The following is a 22261-nucleotide window of genomic DNA, read 5'->3' on the forward strand; positions in this document are numbered from 1 at the left end:
AAGAATCTCAGGTAAGTTAGGTGCATGCCATTAAATCCTTAAATTTGGTGGCATTTACTCCTGAGTAAAGATGGATTATGCAGTATATATACTGCCTCAGCTAATAAATAATGCATTAAATACACTAAAGTATATTGTTCAGCTAAGATATTATTTTAAATCTACTGTAAACAGTATTAATGTTAAAATTGAGACTTTCATCCTGCCATATACTGTAAAAAGGAAAATATTAAACATACAGATAGTCATCAACTTACAACAGTTCATTTTGTGACCACTTGAAGTTACAACAGCACTGAAAAAAGTGACTTCTGATCATATTTCACACTTATGATCATTGTAGCATCCCTATGATCACAGGATTTAGATTTGGATGCTTGACAATTGACTCACCTTTATGACAGTTGCAGTGTACCGGAGTCATGTGATCTTTTGCGATCTTCTGGTAAGCAATGTCAATGGGGAAACCGGATTCACTTAACAACCATGAAAATGAATGAATGAATAAATGAATATATATGAGATTATATCTTAATACTATACAGTACTCTTTTCAAGATAGTTTGGATAACAGTTTGCGTCTGATAAAGCAACAATAAATTTATTTTCACATAATGGCTTCTATTTCATTTTCAGACAAAGTATTGGTGTAAGGTATCAAATCTTTAAAATCTTAAAGCTTAGAACTACATTATGAAGGAATTATGTTCTATAATCTACCTTTTTGGCTCCTCATCCCACTTTTCATACTTAGTTTTTATTATATAATTTTAATTAAAAAATTAAAAATGAAGATAAAAATTAATATAACTAATATAGAATAAGAAAAAGAAACAAAAATAAAATAAAAAAGAAGGCTAAAAGTGCAAAAAATGGAAAAAAGGAAAAGGGAAAAAAGCAAATAAAGGCAAGAAAATGCAAAGTGGCTTCCAATCTTCTGTGCAGCAGTTTTAAGCACAATTATAAATTTACCTCCATCCCTTATTTCTGTAATCTATTATATCAAATTATCAAAACCATAACTCACAATATTTTTTTCTGTTTTACACAAAAAGTCTGTATAGGGGTTTTTCTAGCAATACACATAGATATTGTCTTTTCTTTCATCAAAGAAGTCAATTTAGTGATCTTGCAATTTCCAACATCTTCACCAACCATTCCTCCATTGTGTGTAATGCTAAATCTTTGCATCTTTGTGCATACAATACTCGCATTGCAATTATCATTTATAAAGTCAAAGTTTCATTATTCTTTTTATAGCTGTGCATCAATCCCAAAAGAAAAACCTCTGGCTTCAATTGTGTATTTATCTTTAAAATCTTGTGAATCACCTTTCTCATATACTCACACTCTGTTCATTATTAGAAACAATGAACTTCATTTATTTTATTGATAGAGGCATCTCCCAGTGCCTTTTCAGCAAAGGCCCCAAAATTATGAACACTCTTCCTTGAAAAAAAATCTTTATTTTGGCTTTCAAACAAATAATGCTCCTATTCAGAGGTGGTATTCAGCCGGTTCGCACCAGTTTGAGAGGGAAAATTTGACCTGGTTCACTGAACCGGTAATGACCTCTGGCTGGCCCTGCCCCCACATGGCCAGTCACCCTGTCGCTGTCGCTCGCTGTCCCGCCCACCTGCTTGAGGCTCACTCGCCTGCCCGCCCAGTCACTGCACGCTTGCCTCGCCTGCACGCTCGACGCTTGCTCGCCCCGCCCATCCCAGCCCTATATATTTTGCCTTTGCCATGCAGTCCCCTCACCATTCGCATCCGTGCCTCGCCCACTCTGCTCAGCTCACCAAAGGTAAGCATGCATCCCACTCACCCTTTGCCAGGTAGGGGGCCGGGCCCCCAGGGATGCGCCATTCCCCAAGGCCCCAGAGCCACTGCCTGCCTTGGCCAGGGTGGGGAACGCCTTGCCCCGGAGCCACTGCCCGCTCACCACCCTCTCCCTGCCCGCTCGCCCTCCACTTTACTCACCTACCTTCCATTCCAGGCACCTTGGGAAGGGGACATGGTGAGGCTCGGCTGCGTTTTACAGGAATCCTCCAGCTGCTGGTTGTTTTCAGCTGTCTTCCGAGTAGTTCCACTGTGATGCTGTGTGCGACCGGCCTGAAGAACAGGATGGTGAAAAGTCCAGTGACAATCGCCGCCATCACCGCCCTGTTCACACCAGCTGCATACCCCACTCACAGCCGGTCACTGGACCCGGCCAGGAGAACGGCCTGCTGTGCTGAAGGGACGGCGTCGCAGCAGAGCTGCTTGGAAGGCAGCCACCAGCTGCAATCTTTAAGATATTTTGACACAGGGGGGAGGGGGGACTATGAAGGGACAGGTAGCTGCAGGAGTGCCTTAAAGAGGCAGAAAAGTTCAGCGGCTTCTCTCCTCCTTCTCAGGCTCATACACACAGAGCAAACATGAGAAGGAGGCGAGAAGCAGCCAGGTTGAATGCTAGAAGACTTGACTGAAGTTTTCTGTGGGTTCTACGGGCGTGGTTTGGGTGGCTGTGGCTTGTTGGCGTGGCTTGGTGAGGGGTATCATGTGACCAAGTGGGTATGGCCAACTTGACATCACTTACGGAAAGGAGGGGTGGCACCTTTCCGTGAGTGATGTCAAGTTGGCCATACCCACTTGGTCACATGATACCCCTCACCAAGCCACGCCAACAAGCCACGCCCACAGAACCAGTAGGGAAAAAAATTGAATACCACCACTGCTCCTATTTCATCAGACATCTGACTTGTCTTAATAAACCTGTTATGGTTTACTCATGACAAAGATGATGGGTGGAGAGAATTTCTTTCAGTATACCCAGTCAGACAGAAAGCTTCCTAAATGGGCTTTCCAGAAGTGAAATATCATTGGCTTTGTGCAAATATGTTGATTTAATTAATTAAAATTCACTTAATTGATTGAGCATGTTTTAATTAGCTGAAGCCCTGAGTAGCTTTTGTGATTAGATATGCTACACTGAACGTTTGAGAAGCACTTTCATAATATATTTACTTACAAAGCAGCTATAGAATCAAATTCAGCTTAGTGTTTAATAGTTGATAGGGAATCACTTCAGTTTATTTTAAATAACAGTAAATAACAGTAATAGGTATTACTGTTATTTAAAACTGAGAAAAATATAATAAATTATCCCAATTATTTCAATGCACCATTTTTTATGTATAGGCTTTTGGCCTATCACTATAATCTCCTTTTTGTGTTCTAATAAGTACATTTGGGATTCTGAGAGCAAGTTATAGAAACTATTACAAAATAACTGCCATAATCCTGCCCATTTCCAAAATGATTAGCAGTCAGTATAGCTAGCCATTAAACACCCATTTTCCAAAATATACATTAGTGTGATTGAAAGAAAAGTAATTTTCTTAAGAAAATGGGGAGCGGGGAGAAGACATAATTTTATCATAGACAAAACATTCAGCTACCCTATGTATCTATGCTTCAGATAAACGTAAAATGTAGGCAAAACTTCGCAAGTCACCGCAAAATATGTAGCAGAGACAAAGTACCTTCTTCACATTTTCCAGTCCTCCCTACCAAGTCAGACTACTCCGTCACTCATCTAGAATGGCAAGATGGTCCTTTTTGTGGCAAGATAAGAATATTTCAGAGCAAAGTTCTGAGTTGCAACCAAGAAGCAAGTATTAATTGAAAAGAAGGCTATAAATATATTAACAAATGAATAATAAATGCTTTTACTTGGCTATTTGAGAAAACTGATGTTACAATTAGGTATGTGAACTTTACATTAGCTAAAAGGTACATCTTATTTAAAAATCCATGTCTTCCACTTTGTGGCAGTTTTCTCAACATTCAGATACCTCTTCCCTTCCAAAGCAGGAGAGCGCTTTCAGCTAACTGGCTGAAATGCTAGGCATTCCCTTATATTCTGTGATCACAGTATGTGATGCTACCATTTCATAAGCATACAGAGACCTCTGCTGTTCATATAAGTGTTTTGCAGGTTCAGTGAGTACTGGCAAGTATCCTACCATAATCAGGAACAGGGCATTTTCTGCCCATTTGTGAGAATGAGGTTGAAGCTGGACTGCTGGCAACCATTTCCTTGGAACAAATCTTATGTTCTTTTATTCTGTCTTGCAATATGGTCAGCCTAAAGGGAGAGAAACCCCTAGTCTGCAGCCTCAAGATATCTATTAGGCTAGTCCCAATTTTCAGCTTTCAAATGGAAGGGAATTGAATATCACACAATTTCTATCACTGTTAGAATGTAAAACACAGCATTGCCACATTGCCAATGTTGTGTTTAATGTTCTAACAGTGATATAAATTGTCTAGTCGTTTTGTGAGGGAAGAACCTAGTATTATCTTCCAAGGTATTTAAATAATGAAGTTAAGTGATTATTGACATATTAGGTCTATTGCTAATCATAGCAATATATGTATAGAGTGTATAGAATGACCTATAATATTTTATGTATGGTGTGTGTGTGTGTGTGTGTACATATGTATGCATATTAGTATATTGGTATATACACGATTTTTGAGAATAGACTTCTGAGTTTATTTTGATCAACCTTCCTCCTTTTTTTCCTTTTCTGTTTTTAGGTCTATCCTCCAAGAGCAACCATTGCTTCCCACACAATCTGGAAATTTTAGCAGAATTACTATTGTATAGCACAAAATAGCTAACAGCATTGATATGACTTAATCTTTCTGAGTAGGATTTAAGTCCTGTGAACAGTAGCATACAAATTTTTACAGTAGAATTTAAAACTATATCCAAGGAATTTATAACACTTTTAACACACATACACACACACACTTCCTTGGTAATACTTTGTCTTAACAACTGTGGCTGAAGACTGGGGTTATGTTAGTCCTGACAAAATGACCTCAACTGTGTTGCTACTGCTCATATTGCTGGAATGTGAAGCCTACAAACTACATCTCTTTTTTCATTTATAAAATATATTTCAAGCCTTTCCTACAAGAGCTCAAGGTCACCGGTTATATTTCCAATTTTTCCCTAAAAAATGAATCAAGGAAGGTTGGTCTGAAAATGAGTGCCTGGCTGAAAGTCATTCAGTAACTTTCCACAGCTGCATCTAATCTAGTCCAAGCCCAGAACTACTACACAGAACTACTATTCAATGTTTGCCTAACCCACATAAACTGGGACTTCTGGCAGTGGAATCATTCTTTTTCTAGAGATGCTTCTTCCTCTTTTTCCTTTCCCCCTGGGAAGTGAATGAGCTTCTCTGAAGCCAGTAAAGCAGCATCAGCAAAGAACAGGCAGGCAATTCCAAGGGAGCCATAATTTCCGAGGAGTAGGTAAACCTTGAAGAAATCCACCCTGGGCCCGTGCTTCTCTCTCATGCAGATACGTCTTGTTTAGCAACCACAAGTGGGACCAGCAACTTGGTCATTAAGTGAAGCAGTTGCTAAGTGAAACCATGCCTGTGCTTATATTACTTTAGCTTTCCTTTTCTTTACAGGTATGCAAAGGTCATAAATGCAAGGATGGATAGTTTTTCATCACTGTTCTGAAAATGGTCACTAAACAAGGCAGTCACTAAGTAAGGACTCCGTATTTTTCAGTGCAAAAGAATAGAAAAAGGCAAAGCTATAAGTCCACCTGTAGTAAAGTAGCTTTCCAAGAGTGGATATTATCAGGCAAAGCTTCAGGGGTAGTTATTGGGCTCTTCCAGACTTGCATTGTTTAGTCCTGGGGAACAATCCTAATTTTGGATTCAGTTCTGTTCCACAGCTTGGATTACTGTAGAAAGCGTTGCAGAATAGTCTATCATAGGTGCCCTATTAAAAGATTTTGATGTAAAATCTTATCGTCGTTGCACATAAATGTGTGGAAAGTGTGACCATCCTATCATTGTATAAGTGGATATTTTGCGTGCTTAGAAGACTTATTTGGAGCTGTAAAATAATTGTTTTCCATTCAATTGTTTACTAAATGTTATATTCCTGCTTGTCTTCCACCCAATGTTTACAAGAATCATGCAAAACTTCTCTCTCGCTCTCTAAGTGTGTGTATGTGTGGGTGCGCGTGTATTCAAACACACAGAGAGCGACGAAGAGATGCCACCACTCAACATGGTAAAAATTATTACTGCGTTGCTTTTCAACCAGCAATTTGGCTAGTAACTCTATTTATGGAAGGCGGAGCTTATAAATGAGGGTGGTGTTTCTGACCTCACATCCTGTTTAGGCCTTGTGGGTTTCTTTGAAAACGAAAAATACCCTTTTACTGCAAACGGGATTTGCAACAGTATTTATATTTTTGTAAAGGAAGGGGAGACAAAGTGGAACAACCTGACCTGCTTTCCCTGTTGCCGTGAGAGGAGGCTGCGCTGTGGCAGCCTAGACCTGGCCAAGGGACCATCATCTCCTCTCTCCTCCACCCCCACCCTCCCGCACGCAGCATAGTTACAACAAAGAACATACTGTGGGGTGGGGAAGGGGGCAGGAAGGGATGCAGCATTAATCTTCTCCTTTAAGGGCTCGTGGCTGGAACAAATTCCGCGAGAGCGAGAAACAGGAGACGGCAGTAAGGGAGGATTTGGCCGGAGAGGTGAGTAGTTTCGCTGGAGAATTCCGTGTGGCTTTGGGAGGAGGAGGTGGGGGTTGCTTAAGTGTAGAAGAAGCCGGGGATGCGCTCACAAAGGTCCGGCTTTCCCATCCCTGCTCCCAGGTCATTCTTCCTGGAGGCGGGCGCTTACACCGGAATTTGGCAAGGAAGGTTTGGAGAGAGAAGGAAGTCGGGAGATGCGGTAGGCCGGCCTGTAAAGGATATAGGGCAAGCTAGTGTGCTTGATGCGGTACTTTGTAATAAATGGTTGCTGAGATGATTGTGTTCCACCAGCGGCGTTTTTGTTTTCTTTTGCCTTGTTATTGTCACCAGTAATCTCTAATATTAATGTCATGTCTTAATAATCGTATTTGCTAGATGTGGTGTTAGGTGAGCTAGTGTCAACTTTAGGCTAGTGATGGGACGCATGGAGTGGAGGCATTCTAATTTGGGGAGAGGAATGTTGAGGAACGCGGAGCATCCACTGTGCTGAGAAAAGAGCCAGATGATTTGAATACATGTGGGAGATTAGGATTTAAGGACTGCGCTTGGGCAGTGCTCCTGGAAAGAGAGAGTGGATGGATGCCTTGCTTGATGTGTGTGTGTTGTCACTGTGATTATAACATCCTGCAGAATTCCTGATACATTGCTATTGTGTCTTTGGTTAAAAAGATTCTGTTACATAAATTGAATGATTACTTCTGTAAACGCTACATTAAAGCAGTCAGATTAAGAGGAGAACAAAACTTTTATCGTTTTTTAGCAGCTGAGTAAGAGATTTTTTTAGAAATGGCTTGTTGTGCAGCAGTGAGAAAAAGAATCTACATCATTGTCATGGTTATTAAAGGAGCAAGGCTTTTCTCTTTCCCATTTGATGGCCTTGCCTTTGCATGAATGTGGGAGAGAGTACTTAATGGATTACTTAAGCATGAAGATAATTTGGGTTGGAGAACCCAACTTGAGTGGTTCTTGGCAACAGTTTCAACTGTTTTTGAAGTTTATTTCTTAGTTTGTTTCTCTACAGGGAAAGCAAGTAGCAGCTGGGTTCCAGGTGTTGCAGTTATTGGAGTTTATTTATGAAGTGTTTAATACTGTTTAGGGACTAGTATTTATAACTATCTAATGTGTTGCTATTGCATGTAAAATATGTGATTTAGTCTGGAAAAGAATGAGTAGAGTAAGACTGCTTGAAAGGAGAGATTTAAGAAGTTAACAAAATTCATATTTGTTTCCCGTTTTGCACAGCCCATCCTGCATTTGAGGGAATTATGTTCCGGTTCATGAGAGATGGAGAACCAGAGGATCCAATGTTTATGATGTGAGTCAAGCATTCTAGCCTTTCTATATAGGAGAAAAGAATCAGAATAATTTTCCTAATGGTTATCCACAAGGCTTTTGCAAATATCACTGTTAGAATCACAAAAACAAAATTTAAAAATGTTCCAAAACTCAGGAAATGCCTAATGTCACAAGATTTTGATACTTTTCCTGAAATAGCTTGAGATTCCGGAAGTCTTAAAAGTTTTTTTTTTTAATTTTAAAAAAATTAAGAATTATGGTTTCACAGACACTACCTTGGAATACTCTTTTTATTTGTCTTAAGTCATTGGTGATTTTCTTCAGAAGCTTTTGCCTGATGACATATGAAGTAAAAGCTTGTGAACCACTGCTGTAGGAGAAGGACACAGGACTGTGATTGATATGGATTATTTAGCGTCTTAACTCCCTTGTGAAACTTCCTTTCCCATAGGGATCCTCTTGCCATCCATCAGCAGCATGTGAATCGTGTGCTTTCAGGTGGATTTGGATATAGCCCTTTCCTCAGCATTGGCAATGGGACAGTACCTGGAACACGCCAAGTTAGTCGAAGAATGCAGGTAATTCAAAAGTCAGTGGATTGTGGCTAGATCTATTTATTTTTCTATCAAACTTAATTTTTAACTTAATGCTTTGGCTTGATGAGAAGAATCTGGCTTCTTTCTTGGTTATGTATCTATAACCAGAGAAAGACGGATGCTGTACTCCCCAACATCAAAACAGGGTGATAGAATTAATTTTTAATTTATATTCTACTTTGTCACTTGGTGAGACACCAGACATGTAAATGATTAATATAAGCACATAATTACACCAAAAGATAGAAAAAGAGCAGTTGAAAATAGCTCTAGTTAAATTCCAGCAACACAATTTTAATTTAGAGCCTGCAACTTTGTAAATATTTCAGAGTGTCTGGGAACAGGATTGTGCAAATATGAAGACCCATGGAAATGACTAATTAAAATATCAGTGAGTTACCAAGGTTTTCCCCCCAAATTGCTATTTTTTAACTTGAGGGCAAAGGCCCAACTATTCCTTAGCACAGTGGTTCCCAAACTTGGCAACTTTAAGACTTGTGGACTTCAACTCCCAGAATTCTCTGCTGGCTGGAGAATTCTGGGAATTGAAGTCCACAAGTCTTAAAGTTGCCAAGTTTGGGAACCACTGCCTTAGCAAAACACATGTTTACCTCTTGAGTTGCTGTTTCATTGGCTGCCATTATGAAACTTGGAAGGTTCATCGTTATCTACTTGGTCTACTTTGTAATACATTGTGTTTGCTTATATAGGCTACGCTTACCCATTCTAATTTAGGAAGATAAATCTCAGTAATTCACAGATTGAAATTATCTTCAGGATTGGTTTTATCTAAAACTCATTTCCTTTCTGTTATCAAAGATAACTGATGGAGAAATTAAACAATATCAATCACAGAACAGAGCGCTTACAATGTGGAACATCTCTCTCTCCCCCCCTCCCTTTCTCTCCCTCCCTTCCCCCCAATTAGATCTATACTTTCTGCTTCCTTCTTTATCCAATTGCAAAGCAGAAAAGCTGCTGTCTTTTATTCAATTACTCTTTGGAGAATCTATGACCAGGGATTTTACAATTTTCTTATTTATTAAAACTTTACATCACTCCCAGCGATTGCAGGTGGTTTATAGGATCATACCTATTTCTATAGACATTCTCAAAATAGTTTATTTAACAAGGGGCTGAAGCAAGGCTTATTTATTTTATTAAATCAAATTTCTACCCTGCCATAATCATGATAATTTAACACCTTATGGAAGACAAAAATTAAAACATTGAAAGTCAGGTTAAAATGCAGTCACACTAACAATCAAAATAATAGAATAAATGTTTTGGATAAAAACAAAAACAAATAAAATATAACAGTAAAAATAAATATAAATAAAAAAACAGTTAGAGAGAAAAAGAACAAGGAAAAGCCAACTTCTCTGCAGATAAAATACACAATTTCATTTATTAATGTTTCTATAGTTGTAATCTTAATCTTGGATTTCTATTATGTTACTTTTATTTGCCTCTTCTTTATCTGTCAAGATATTCAGCCCATGACTTTCCTTGTATTTAAGTTAACACAACTTGGCTAGATTGGAGGTTTTGTGTGTATATTTTAACTTCATCTGGGCAAAATTTCTAGTTATTAAATTGTCTTGCCTTTTGGAGATTTATTGTCATCATTTATTTATGACCTTTCTAATTTTTCTTACACGATTTTAAATAATCTTCAGGATTCTGCAACGAATGTGACATTACAAATAGTGATTTGTTTTTTAACTAGTTCTTGCTTTGTAATTGACTGATTTGCTTGGCAATTTCTACTTGTGTGTTTGTTGAACTTTAAAGTCTTCTGGTTAAAATTTCCCCTATCTAAAATAGATAACATTTATCAACATCCATCTTATTTTAATTTCTAGAAACCAAATAAAAGGTTATTGAGTTTTGTCTCTTATCTCGTAGTTTCATGGCCAAGACAGCATCTTATATTGAATTAGTTGAGAATATATTCTATATATTCTCAGTTCCGTTTATGTCAACATAAATTCATCAGCACTGACAAGCATGCAGTAAACTGTATAGATTTTGGCTCTTTAACACAAATGTGGGTAATAATAATCAATTTGAGAATAGATGAAGTTTTAGAATATACTTCCTTAAACTTTAAATTGAGTGTAAATTTATATTAAGGCACTGAGTTCCTTTGTCCTTCTCAATGCTAGATAAAACAAGATTACTCTAGAGAGCTGAAGTCTAATTACTTTGTGTCCCTTTCTTGTTTTTATAGCCTGGAACTGTTTCGCCCTTTGGGATGCTAGGAATGGTAAGCCATAATTTTCTTCTTTCGACAACTACTTGTTCTAGCCTGGTTTTTGTGAAGATCTTTTCTGGGAAATACTTCAGTTTTCTTCAGTTTGTGGTAGTTTAAATATATAACTGAAAATAATGAGGATAGTAACATTTTTCAAATAGCAACAATGAGTATGATTTTTATATAGCTTTCAGTTATTAAAAATATTGCTGGCTGGAAAGGAATTGAATTTCCCTCTTTCTAGACAGAAAGCTGGGGTTTCACTTTTGCACCTAGTGGGTGGAACAGCTTGCCCTGCTATCTTAGCTCTTCCTTCTAAAGAAAACAGCTTTTCTTTTTACCTCCATTTTAGGCTGAGAATCGCTGTTGTTATGTAACATTATTACATACATCATCATCATTATTACTACTATTTATATTATCTGGTGCATCCAAAGAAAGAAGGGGAGGGAGAAGGATGCAGTATTTTGGGCATCTTTCAATATGTCCAGATACTGCTTGAGAAGATGATGATAGTGATGATGAAACTGCCAGGAATGGCTGATGGCATTGAAAAAGGGTCCACAGGAAGACCTTGTTTGTGTGGTCTAGATGCAATCAGGTTCCATGGTCACCTAGGGCAGCATAATCTATAAGCCATGATCTAGGCTGACATCACATGAAAGGAAGACAATTCTTTCTTTGCCATCTTTTATCCTGCTGTTATTCCTCCAAGAAGCACAAGCTAAGCAAAGAGGGCAGCCATTTTGTTTTGTTTATTAGCAACAAATGCAGTAGAGGAGGCACTGAAGGTGAAGGTGGGCACCATCCCAGCAGCTTCTCTTCACCTGCCATCAAAGGAAGATGGACAAGCCACAAACCTTTAGGAAAAGATGTGCCAGGGAGACAAAAAAAATACTACTCTGAACTTTGAGGAACAACAAAATGGATATTTTGTCAGAGGAATTGGGAATAGGTCAGGAGAATCTTCCATCACCTTAGTAAAGGAGCATAGGATAGAGAAATCAGATCTGCAATGGTTTCTCAAGCAGATGGACATAGCACTGTTGGAACATGTCCCCCTTGGAGTGGAAGGGATGAGTTTTACTTTACCAGATCATGGTAGGAACTGAAGGCTTCAGGGTGCAAAGGCCTTAGAATTTCTACTCTTCCTCTCCTGCTGCATCTTCTTAGAATACTTGCAATCACAGTCTCAGAAGAAGCCTAGCAGGTATCAAATGGAGATGCTTATTCAGAGAATGTGAGAGGGGGTTATGAGGAAGTATTCTACCACCTCCGTTCTTGGTTTTCATTGCATTAAGTGGGAACGATGAAGTCACATTCCAGATCATAAAACAGAGGAGGCTTTATGGAGCAGTCATGTTTCATAATGAGAAGTTGAGGCTAAGAATGGCTTCCAGAAAATATTTCATGCTGATCTGTTCTCAATACTGATGAGGAAGTAGGCAAAAGTATTTGATTGAAAGTAGTTATTAGCAACAGCACAAACTATAAAGCTGTAGGAACACAACATGTGGCCAACGGTTCTCATCTTCTTGAAGTTCAGACTTCCAGTTGTTTTCACTTAACTTATAAAAAAGGGAATGGGTGAAGCTGACAAAGCACACATAGACCCCGAATTTATCTTCTGCAGGAGTTCATGAAATGACAAGGCATTGCCCTTGATTGACTAAACAGTTGTCTTGTCTTCAATACTGTACAAAGAGAAAGAGACGAAATTCTCATGGATCTATAAAGTGTAGAGCAGATGAAATGCTAAAACATAAATAAAGCATTGGGCATTTTTGTGACAGGCCTTGTCTTCTGTACCTACCAGAGGAATGATAATTTACTATGATAACAAGAATTGTTCAATTCTTGAACAAGGACATAATTCAAAAATTTCAGGGAAGCAATTAGCAAGATTGCAAAAGCATTCAGACTGATTGCAGATACAATCTTGAGTGGAGCCCAAGGGGAGGTGGTTTGCAGCCACCTCCTCTGAAATGCTGGCGTATTGGAACCTGTGATTTGCATATTGGCCAGTAGACCACCATCCAAGAGTCAATCTTGCAACCAAAACATTTTCGTAAAAAAATTGTTTGGAGAAATCATTGACCCATTGATGGATGTAGGGGAACATCTGTCCTTGATGCAAAGTAGGGAAATATAAAATACTCTACAAGCCATGCAAGTTGTCTCAATGTCGGAAATGGGCGTCAGAGATATCAAGAGAAGTAACATAGCAATAGATTGGCTACAAAAGGAAAATCCCAGACAAAATGAGTCTGAAATTAATGGTATCACCTTCTAAGTGAATGGTTTTGCTTCCAAGATTATGGCATATTGGGAGCAGACTTACAGAGACAAATTTGTTATAAGAAAATTTAAAAGGGATACGTTAAAGCAGTGCCAAGGGATAGGTTATCTCTGATCGATGACTTTTCATTCAGTGACCAAAGTTACGATGGCACTGAATGAATAGTGATTATGGCTGTTCCTCAAAATTCTGGCCATCCCAATATCCATAGTTACATGATCATAATCGGACCTCTAGGCAATCAGTTCGTGCTTACAATTGATTGTAACACCCTTGTGTTCACGTGATTGCTATTTGCAACCTTCCTCGCTGCCAATAAACCTAAACCTTGCCAGCTTCCCCAGAAAATCAGTGGGGAAGCTAGCAGGGAAAATTGCAATTCAGTAGGGTAAGTCTCCCCAGTGCGCTTTCCTCCAGCCTCTCTATGGTAGCCACTCATGCATCCATGTGTACGTTCCCGCATCCAGCAGTAGCCCCTTACCTGCCTGCCAACCTAGGACTTACAACTTCCTACCGACTTCCCTACTGACTTTGGTTGTGGGAAACTGGCAAGAAGTTGCCTCAACAAATGACTATAGGATTTGATTAGCAGTGGCACCCAGGACTGTTGAGATTACCATCACTAAGTGATGCGATTGTGCTTTATGACTGCATCACTTAGCAATGAAAATTCCAGCCCCACTTGCCCTTGCAGTTGCGGATTACCTGTACTGTCATAAATTTCCAAAAATTGAGAGGACATGTCAGGATATTAAAGTCATAGGCTAATTTCTGGATATTGAGGCAATAGATTGAGTTCTAAGGCAAAAAAAGATCCTCGTGTATTTTCCATTCCACGACAGTCAAAAAAGGAACAGGATTTGCAGCCAGACTTGAGAGCATTTTGCTTGGTGTTTAAAGCATTCACCCATCCGGTAAATGTTATGACAAAACTTTTAAGACCACTTACAAGCACAGGAAAATTCATCATTAAATGATACGGTCATTAAGTGGGATATCACACAATCACAACTTGAAACCTTCTATCAGCCTTTCCCATTGACTTTGCTTGTTGTAAGCAGATAGCTGGAATTGGTTGCAGAGGGCCTGGATCATAATCATGTGACCACAGGGATGTGACAGTCCTAAGTGCGAGGACTCTTACATAACTTTTTTTAGTGCCATCTTTAGTTCAAATTGGTAAATGAATGATCGTAAGTAAAGGACTATCTATACATCAACAAGAATGAAAGGAGATTTTAGATGGAAGAGTCCCATAGTTGGGTGAAAACATAACTGGCTTCCTGTCAGTAGAGCATGTAAAAGATGCATAGAGTAGAATTGTGGACCAGGGGAACCAAGAGCTGGTCTTGGATGGGTAAGTGAATCCTTGCTAGATCCACAGTTCCCTATTTGCAGCAGGGGCCAACAAGAAAGCAAGAACATTCATCTGATTTCAAATTACAGGGCAAAAGGAACTGATGCCCTCCTGGCACTATGGCCAAAGAGACTAATATATAAACACTAATCCTGTCTAAGCTGATACACAAAATGAGGATATTCAGGGCATGTATAATCTTAATTCCCCCTTTTTGCCCTGCAGACCTTGGTGCTGAACAGTGTGGAGATAAGTAGGAAGCTTCCCAGATATTTCTCAGTACAGCCAGACATACTGAGCCTAGATCTTGGAATGACTTCATTTCTATGCCTGAAACTTAAAAGGGACATCTTCTGAGTGACAGCTTGCCAGACTTCAGCAGTGACACCGTCTTGGCATCCCGGTTGTCTAAATACCATCAGAAAGCTGCTGTACCTTTGAATACTGGTTCAGAAGATGGAGATGAAGAGTAATAGGTTTCTACAGATAGGTTTGGATAATATGCTTGAAAACCACTACCTTCCAAAATGAGGTCACTCATCTGGGGTTCAAACTATAGGACAGATAAAAATTTCATTTTGCAACATCCCTAACTTCTGTATTTTCACAGGGGGACTAATCAACTATTTCCCCTAGTTACACGCCGTTTTTCTTTATGGGATCTGATTTATTAGTTCTGGGACTAATTAGCCCTGTCCCCTTTAACACATTAGAGTGAACCCCATGAGCAGTCTTGGACAGAAATAAACTTTTTTAATGGAAATATCCTTCGCCTGTGAGATCTGAGAAAGTAGAGAGTCTCTCAAAGGAGACTTGTATGCGCTCCACCAACCCAAGGTAGTTTTGAGACTTTGCTCAGGGTTTTATGCCAAAGATTAAATTCTAACTTTCTCAGGGGATACGAGATACTGCTGCCAAATTTCTTCCCAAATCTGAATAAAATATTAAACGTATACAGAACCTTAAGAATTTTGCCTTAAGTCCATTCTAAGGAGCAGAAGGCTGATAGCTTATTCCTCCTCTTTGAGAGATGAAATGATACAGTGACTATATTATTCTGACCTAGTCAAGCAAATCCTGACTGACATCACAGCCTATTTAATCAGCCTCAGGAGATTAGGATTCTGCTAATAAGACCTCTACAGGGTGAGGACTTGGGCAAATGCAACTAGCTTCCAAGGCAGACAAATTCAACTTGGAAGAGGCAGCATCCTGTAGTACTCTGTACTACAGACACTGCTTTAACTCATACTGATCAACCTGGCACCCTGCTACAAGTATAGACTTTCTAGTTGGCTCCATTGTTGGTGACTGAGAATTTGCGTTTGGACTTGTCACACTATTGTGGCATCCAAAGGATAGACCAACAATCCCACCCAAATGTAAAGTTCTGTAGAGCTAATTTGGAAGAATTTGTTAAACTTGTTCTTTATACTTAGCTTTTACATGACTGGTTTTGTGTTTTGTTTTCCTTCTTTACCACGCTGAAAACATGTTTTGTTTCTAAATCATTTTCTCAGCTAAAGTCATTAGATGCAAAATGCTAACTTGTGCTTTCTGACTAGAAGAGGGAAAGTCTTTTTCAAAACAATTAAAAGAGATAAAAAACAGGAATTTCTGGTAAAAATATCAATAAATTTACTGAATTTGGATTAAAGCTTTTCTGAATTATCTTTTGTGATTTGATATTAGAATAGAGTTTGGTTAGCTTATAAATCCAGTAAATAAATATATATACTACTAAAACTCCAGTTCTCAGTGCCTTTAACTAGCCAAAACCTGCATCGTAGAGCAAAACATTTTTGAACCAAGGTAACTCAGATGGGCTAACTTATAGATGGGTCCAAATTTGGGACTCACAAATCCCAATGGAATGAAATTTGGGGAAGTGGTGGTTGCTTCATGGCTACTGGCTGCTCCTATGCTGCTCCAGTCATATGATCCTCATTTTCAATGACATTTCTCAGCCAGCCTTGTATTACCTCACTCCTTTCCACACACCCAGTGGCAGCCACTTATCTTCTTACTGAGAAGGGAAGGGATATTTCCAATGTTTCCTTCCAGATTCCCACAAGGAAATTCAGTGGAGAAGCTGGCAGGAATTCACTCCTCCTTCCTCTGCTTTTTGCCCACTCTTGGTCATTCTGTTTTTCCGTTTAGGTAAGAAAATATCTCTGAAATGAAGACATAACATGTTGTTTAGTATGTCCTAAAACCATATTGTAATGTATATGTTCTTAAATGCATATTTATTCTGTATCATGTGGTACTTAGCAGATTGCAGATAGGGGAGGAAAGATCATTCAGTGTTCTAGAGAAATTTAGATACGTATTCACCAGAAAGTTAACTGATTATGATAAAAACCATTTACAGTGTTCTCCATTTTCAAATCACATGTACTCTACTCCAAGTAAATAAACAGATCTAACATGTTGCCCCTATGCATCAGACCTAAGATCACCTAAGTATATCCTGACCCACATCCAGAGTCTGAATATTAAATTTCCATAGCACTAAAATCCAGGATACTCCAGCACTAGCTGGATCTCTAAACACATGTGCAAGCCTACTGTTAGAAGCAGGATAATCATAACATCAATCCAAACATTACTTTCTGACCCAGCTTCACTTAAAGGGCATTCATATCTGGTAACCTATGGTGTAGTATATACGGTCAGTGCCATGGTCTCTTGAAAAATTGTTGCCATGATCCTTTCTAGAGCTGGTTATTATGAGTGCTGCCTGAAATTCAGGAAGTCAAACGTTAAAGCTACATTCCTGTCCTCACTTCCAAGGTTTGTGTGATGCAGGCACCACCTCGACCCTTAACACCTCTTGAATGGTGGCATTCCCAGCAAATGCTTTTGTAGAACTCCCATCAATTTCAATAATCTCTCTTCTCCAGTTGCTTTTCCAATTACACTCTATAAAAGGGCTCTTCTTTGCTGCTGCCATTTTGCTCCACCTTCTTTCATGGCACATCTTTTTCTGAGCTCATTGAGCTTCCTGATGGTTTGGCTATAGCATGCATGGCATAGCAGTCGTCTTGATTTTTTTTTTAAATTGCTACAGATATTTATAGAGGTAACACCTTATATCTGGGGTTTGTTTTTTTTAACTCGGAGTAGATTATATGTGATTTGAAAATGGAAGATACCGTGAACAGTGTTAATCATAATCAGATAACTTTCTGGTGAATATGTATCTGAATTTCTCTAGAATTCGGAATTATCTTTTTCTTCCTATCTGCAATCTGCTAAGTACCACATGATAGTGACCATAACAATGCATGGCATGTGCATGGTCTCCTTGAATTCTTTATAAAAATATTGCTACAGGTATGTTTAGTAAGCTAGGAAGAGTTTTCGGAATCTGTGCCCTTGAGTTTGGAGCATTCATATCATTAAGGGTATAGAATGTACTTATGAATAATTGTAGAAATGACAACAGCTCCTATTCTCACTGTGTGGCTTCCCTGTCTGGTCACTCTCCACAAATCTCTTTTTCTCTCTTTCAGGCAGGTGGCTTTATGGACATGTTTGGAATGATGAATGACATGATTGGGAACATGGTGAGCTCATTTTGTCTGCATCTCTTTTCCAATATTATTCTAGCTGATATTATAGGCAGTGTAAAAAATCCCTTTAAATGAACAGAGAAACTGGAAAAACTCTGGCTTCATGGATATATTATAACATGATTTTGTTATCAACTTGATGATAACATTGCAAAAGCACAGTTTTAATCAGCTGAGCTTCAATTATTGTTTGTTTTAATTACACGTATTCCAGAGTGCCACGGTATGTAGAGAATAGAATAATGATTACTGTGGTGTTACTGTCGCAGAATGTGTGCTTTTTTTCCAAACTATTCCCAATATGGAGAGGCAAATATTCAGGGTTATATATATGTATGTATCAAATTCCCCCTGAGTTCAAAGAAAGAAACCAAGTCAAATTATCCAACACTATCAATATTTCAAAATAAGATTTGTAGAATAGCTACATGCCTCAGCTAAAATGTGGGAGTTTTCTTAGTGCAGAATTTGAATGAACTAATAGAGGATTTAAAATGAATAAAACTCTTCATCACATCTAGCGCAGGAGATATACAGCCTTACTAATTTATGTACTCTTCATGTGAGTAGAAACAGAATCTCTTTTTCCCATCTCCATATTTGGTTATTTTCCCCATTTTTTCTTGAAAAATACTGTAGAGACAGAGAGATAAATCAAATCTTGCTTGAGAATTATCAAGAAATCAAATCATCAGGAAGAGAACTGAACAACTAATCTTGCAGATGTTTGATTTTTGATACAGAATCAGAGCTGCATAAGAGCCTTTTCCAAAACTGTTGCAAAATTGTACTTTGTAGTATTACAGAAGAAGAAAATTATGAATTAACATGAAATCACATGAACTGAATAGCTTTCATCCAAATTATATTTGATCAGGCAATTTTTTGAAGTGTGCTTTAGGAGAGCCATTGAGACCTAATGCTGCTCTTCTTCAGAAAGTTTATTCATATTTTATAGTGGAAAGATTCAGTGCAATTTTTCTTATTTTATTTTTTATTTTACTTTAGGAGCACATGACAAGTAGTACCAATTGCCAGACATTTACTTCTTCCACCGTCATATCTTACTCAAATTTGGGTGAGGGCCCTAAAGTGTATCAGGAGACCTCAGAGACACGTTCTGCACCTGGGGGGGTAAGAAATTATCTGTTTCTTTTGACAAAATGTTTAAAGAAGCACCAAGATTGGTTAATTTCCTGGGTATTCATCTGCATGAGTAGAAACTTAAGAAAAAGCAAGAGATAAGACTTGTTTTCAGGTATGGGACAAACCCTTTTGTGTGACAATTAACAGTGATAACCAAGGGTACTCTATTTGATCATTTGAAACAAGTTGGTACCTGCTGAGGCAAAATTTAAGAATTTCAAGGGGAACTTGAAGGAAGCTACCAGGATTTTACACTGTTCTAATTATGACTTTTCTGCTACCCTCAGATCCGGGAGACGCGGCGGACGGTGCGAGATTCCAACAGTGGACTGGAGCAAATGTCAATTGGCCACCACATCAGAGACCGTGCACACATTATGCAGCGCTCACGCAACCATCGCACAGGGGACCAGGAGGAGAGGCAAGACTACATCAATCTGGATGAGAGTGAGTGTTCCTTGCCATCACCTCCTTTTCCTGCGGCAGACTGCACAGCATGACCACACTCAGTTGCTGCCTGTCCTGTTTTAATTTTCAGATGATGCAGCTGCATTTGATGATGAATGGAGGCGAGAGACTTCCCGCTTCCGGACACAGAGGGGGCTGGATTATCGACGTCATGATGGAAATACTGGTCGAAGAATTGAGGGGGGTCGTCTTGCTATTCAGGGACCTGAGGATTCTCCAAGCAGACAGTCGCGTCGGTACGACTGGTGAATCCACAGCAGATTTAAGGGGGGGTGCAGTGAAGTCACCCCCAAAACTACATTCATGCTCTTGTAAGTCTTAATTGTTGTTCCTCGCTTGCACTGTACGTGCCTTCAAGCTTCTGAGATAAGAGAGTATGGGACCTTGTGAGCCAAACCACCTTTTTCAACATGAGTTGAGTCAGTGGTTTATTTTACAGCAGAGTTTGTTTTTTAATCTTTATGGCACAAAAGTAAAATGGTAAACTGGTACAGCAACATGTACATTGATAAGCTGGAAGACAAAGTTGCTGCTTGCAGAGCATGAGGAAATATTAAGATCTGGTAGACTTCCAAAAAAGCATGAATGAGCTTATATTTATTGATTACCATATTAAAAATGAAAATTGATTTATTTGAGGAATATTTATTGAATTATGTAAACATGATATTAAACCTGGATAAAATTATTTCTTTTTTTAAAAAAAACACCCTATTTTTAACAAATAAAAATATTGAGAAGAGTTGCTTTAGATGTTTGCAAATAGCTTCAATATTTAGCAAATATTTTTGATTTTCAGATCCTTGACAAGGTCTTAGGGGATCCCCAGGGGGTCTCAGGTCACATTTTAAGAAATGATGATAGTGATTTGGAATGGCTTCTTTCTTTTAAATAGCCTTATAATTTTAATTTTGTTTAACTGCTGAGGCTTTTCTGTGACCAGATTCTATACTTGGAAGTACAATGATTCTGATACTTATAATGGCGTATACAAAAATGTTGTAAATTGTTACTGCAATAATTTATATTCTGAATAGGAGCTAGGTATCCCAGGTGCAAACATTGTTTACTCAGATTGAATTGGATAAAAACATATTTCTTTTTGGCGGTACAAAATTATAACTATTACTCGAAAAACTATGTTCAATAAAGAATAAGATCTATTTCTCATAAAGGTGGTAAGTCTGTGAATTATACTTCAGGCTGTATCTGAAAGATTACTTGTTCCATTTAAAAATAAATAAATAAATCTCTCCATAAAGAAAATCAGTGGGAAGAAGTAAAGTATTAGTTTTCTTTCTGTATACCGCAAACTTCATTTCAGTTTTTCTAAGTGCAACACATTTATTTTGATTTTAAAAATCCAATATTTGAATTCCAAGCAGGGCATGTATTTCCCATTGCTCATTGACTCTGCCTTCTGTGTCCTTTCTGACTTCTGTTGTTTCTTTTCTTTCTTCCCATCCTTTTGCTTAGGTAGACAGTGAAACTCTGATGGTGAAGCCCCTACAAAACAACAATTGGATCTTCTGCAAGATGAATTCTAGCTTCCTGCCCTCCCAAGATTTAAATTGACTAACTCTGCATAGTTATATTTCTTGCATAGAACAGTTGACCAAGGAGAATGTGAGGGACTTTTGTCTATAAATGAGTAACATATAAATTACTGTTTTCTTCTAACTCCTTTCTATCTCCTACACAAGGGCCCCAATTTTCTATTTGGATGCTTTGGGGAGTTTCAGGAGTTTTTGTTCATCCCCATACCTCATTTCTACTTACCCATCTCAAACAGCAGCCACATTAACGATTGATCTGCTATTAGTGTCAAGTAGTTGGAAAACAACCTTTAGTTGCCTCTGCTCTTGATCAGACTGCCTTCCCTGGAACTTGGGTTATGTATGAAGTGCAAGAGATCAAGTAAAGTGTGGACAAACCAAGGAGGTGCAGCCTCTATTCTCCGGTTGTCAGCTCCCAATCTTATAAAATTTGATTTTGTGAAACTTGTAACTAAATGTTTATTGAGTTGAATAAAGAAATGGAACCTGTAAAGTAAATGAAATCGCCTCTATTTCAATGTTTTGTGTCTTAAGTTCTCAAAAGACAAAGGAAGATTGGATGTATATGACACTCTGAAACTCTTGACTATAGTTTGTATCCCATTTTACTGAATCAGCATATCAGCTGAAGTGATTTATTTATTCATTCTTCCTTTCTAGCTACCTACCTACCGTATTTTTCGGATTATAAGATGCACATTTTTCCCTCAAAAAAAAGGGCTGAAAATCTGGGTGCATCTTATACACTGAATACAGCATTTTTTTGCCTTCCGAAACCCCACTCCCTTCACCAAAATGGCCATGCAGAGCCTGTAGAAGATTTTCAGAGAGCTCCTGGGAGCTGGGGAGGGAGAAATGAGTGAAAAAAGGGCTGGTTTTTGCTCAATTTTGCCTCCCCCCAGCCCCTAGGAGTACTCTATAAGCTGCCTAAAGGCTATGCATGCAAATTTCTTTTTACAAAAAACAGGCCCGTTTTTTGTGAAAAATGGCCCATTTTCTGCTCATTTGGGGGGGCACGCCCAGAAGCACCGTGCAAGTCCCCTAAAGGCTATTCATGCCTTTCTTGGCGGAGGGATGGGCCCATTTTTGCAAAAAGCTGGCCATTTTTAAAAAATTTGCTTTCAAAACCTTGGTGCATCTTAT

The 22261-nt window shown here is 38.6% G+C and overlaps 1 protein-coding gene and 1 long non-coding RNA gene across 10 annotated transcripts; one reads left to right on the forward strand and one right to left on the reverse strand.

The window, feature by feature from the left end:
- Nucleotides 1-441: 441 nt before the first annotated feature.
- Nucleotides 442-6523, reverse strand: LOC116506280. The gene is made up of 3 exons (XR_004255010.1): nt 6439-6523; nt 1985-2112; nt 442-476 (listed from the first exon to the last, which is right to left on the reverse strand). It is a non-coding gene; the product is annotated as an uncharacterized LOC116506280 (long non-coding RNA).
- On the forward strand, nt 6183-21611 carry MLF2 (myeloid leukemia factor 2). 9 transcript variants are annotated; one of them, XM_032213932.1, is made up of 9 exons: nt 6183-6565; nt 7808-7880; nt 8313-8439; nt 10691-10726; nt 17889-17942; nt 18957-19082; nt 19382-19541; nt 19633-19873; nt 21043-21611. In XM_032213932.1, the coding sequence occupies exons 2-8, from the start codon at nt 7831-7833 to the stop codon at nt 19809-19811; spliced, it is 732 nt and encodes a 243-aa protein (XP_032069823.1). In that variant the 5' UTR covers nt 6183-6565; nt 7808-7830; the 3' UTR covers nt 19812-19873; nt 21043-21611. The 9 variants fall into 9 exon arrangements, with proteins under 9 accessions (XP_032069823.1, XP_032069825.1, XP_032069824.1 ...); XM_032213934.1 differs by having other exon boundaries at nt 19633-19798; nt 21039-21611; XM_032213933.1 differs by having other exon boundaries at nt 19633-19798.
- The last annotated feature ends 650 nt before the right edge of the window (nt 21612-22261 follow it).

Source organism: Thamnophis elegans, chromosome 3 (genome assembly GCF_009769535.1).
Source record: "Thamnophis elegans isolate rThaEle1 chromosome 3, rThaEle1.pri, whole genome shotgun sequence".
Classification (NCBI taxonomy): domain Eukaryota; kingdom Metazoa; phylum Chordata; class Lepidosauria; order Squamata; family Colubridae; genus Thamnophis; species Thamnophis elegans.

Bases quoted from the DNA above. Each gene is read 5' to 3' on its own strand.
- MLF2 (XM_032213932.1), top strand. From the start codon at position 7,831: ATGTTCCGGTTCATGAGAGATGGAGAACCAGAGGATCCAATGTTTATG. The intron at 10,727-17,888 runs GTAAGCCATAAT...TCTCTCTTTCAG, and splicing joins CCTTTGGGATGCTAGGAATG to GCAGGTGGCTTTATGGACAT. The intron at 17,943-18,956 runs GTGAGCTCATTT...ATTTTACTTTAG, and splicing joins ATGACATGATTGGGAACATG to GAGCACATGACAAGTAGTAC.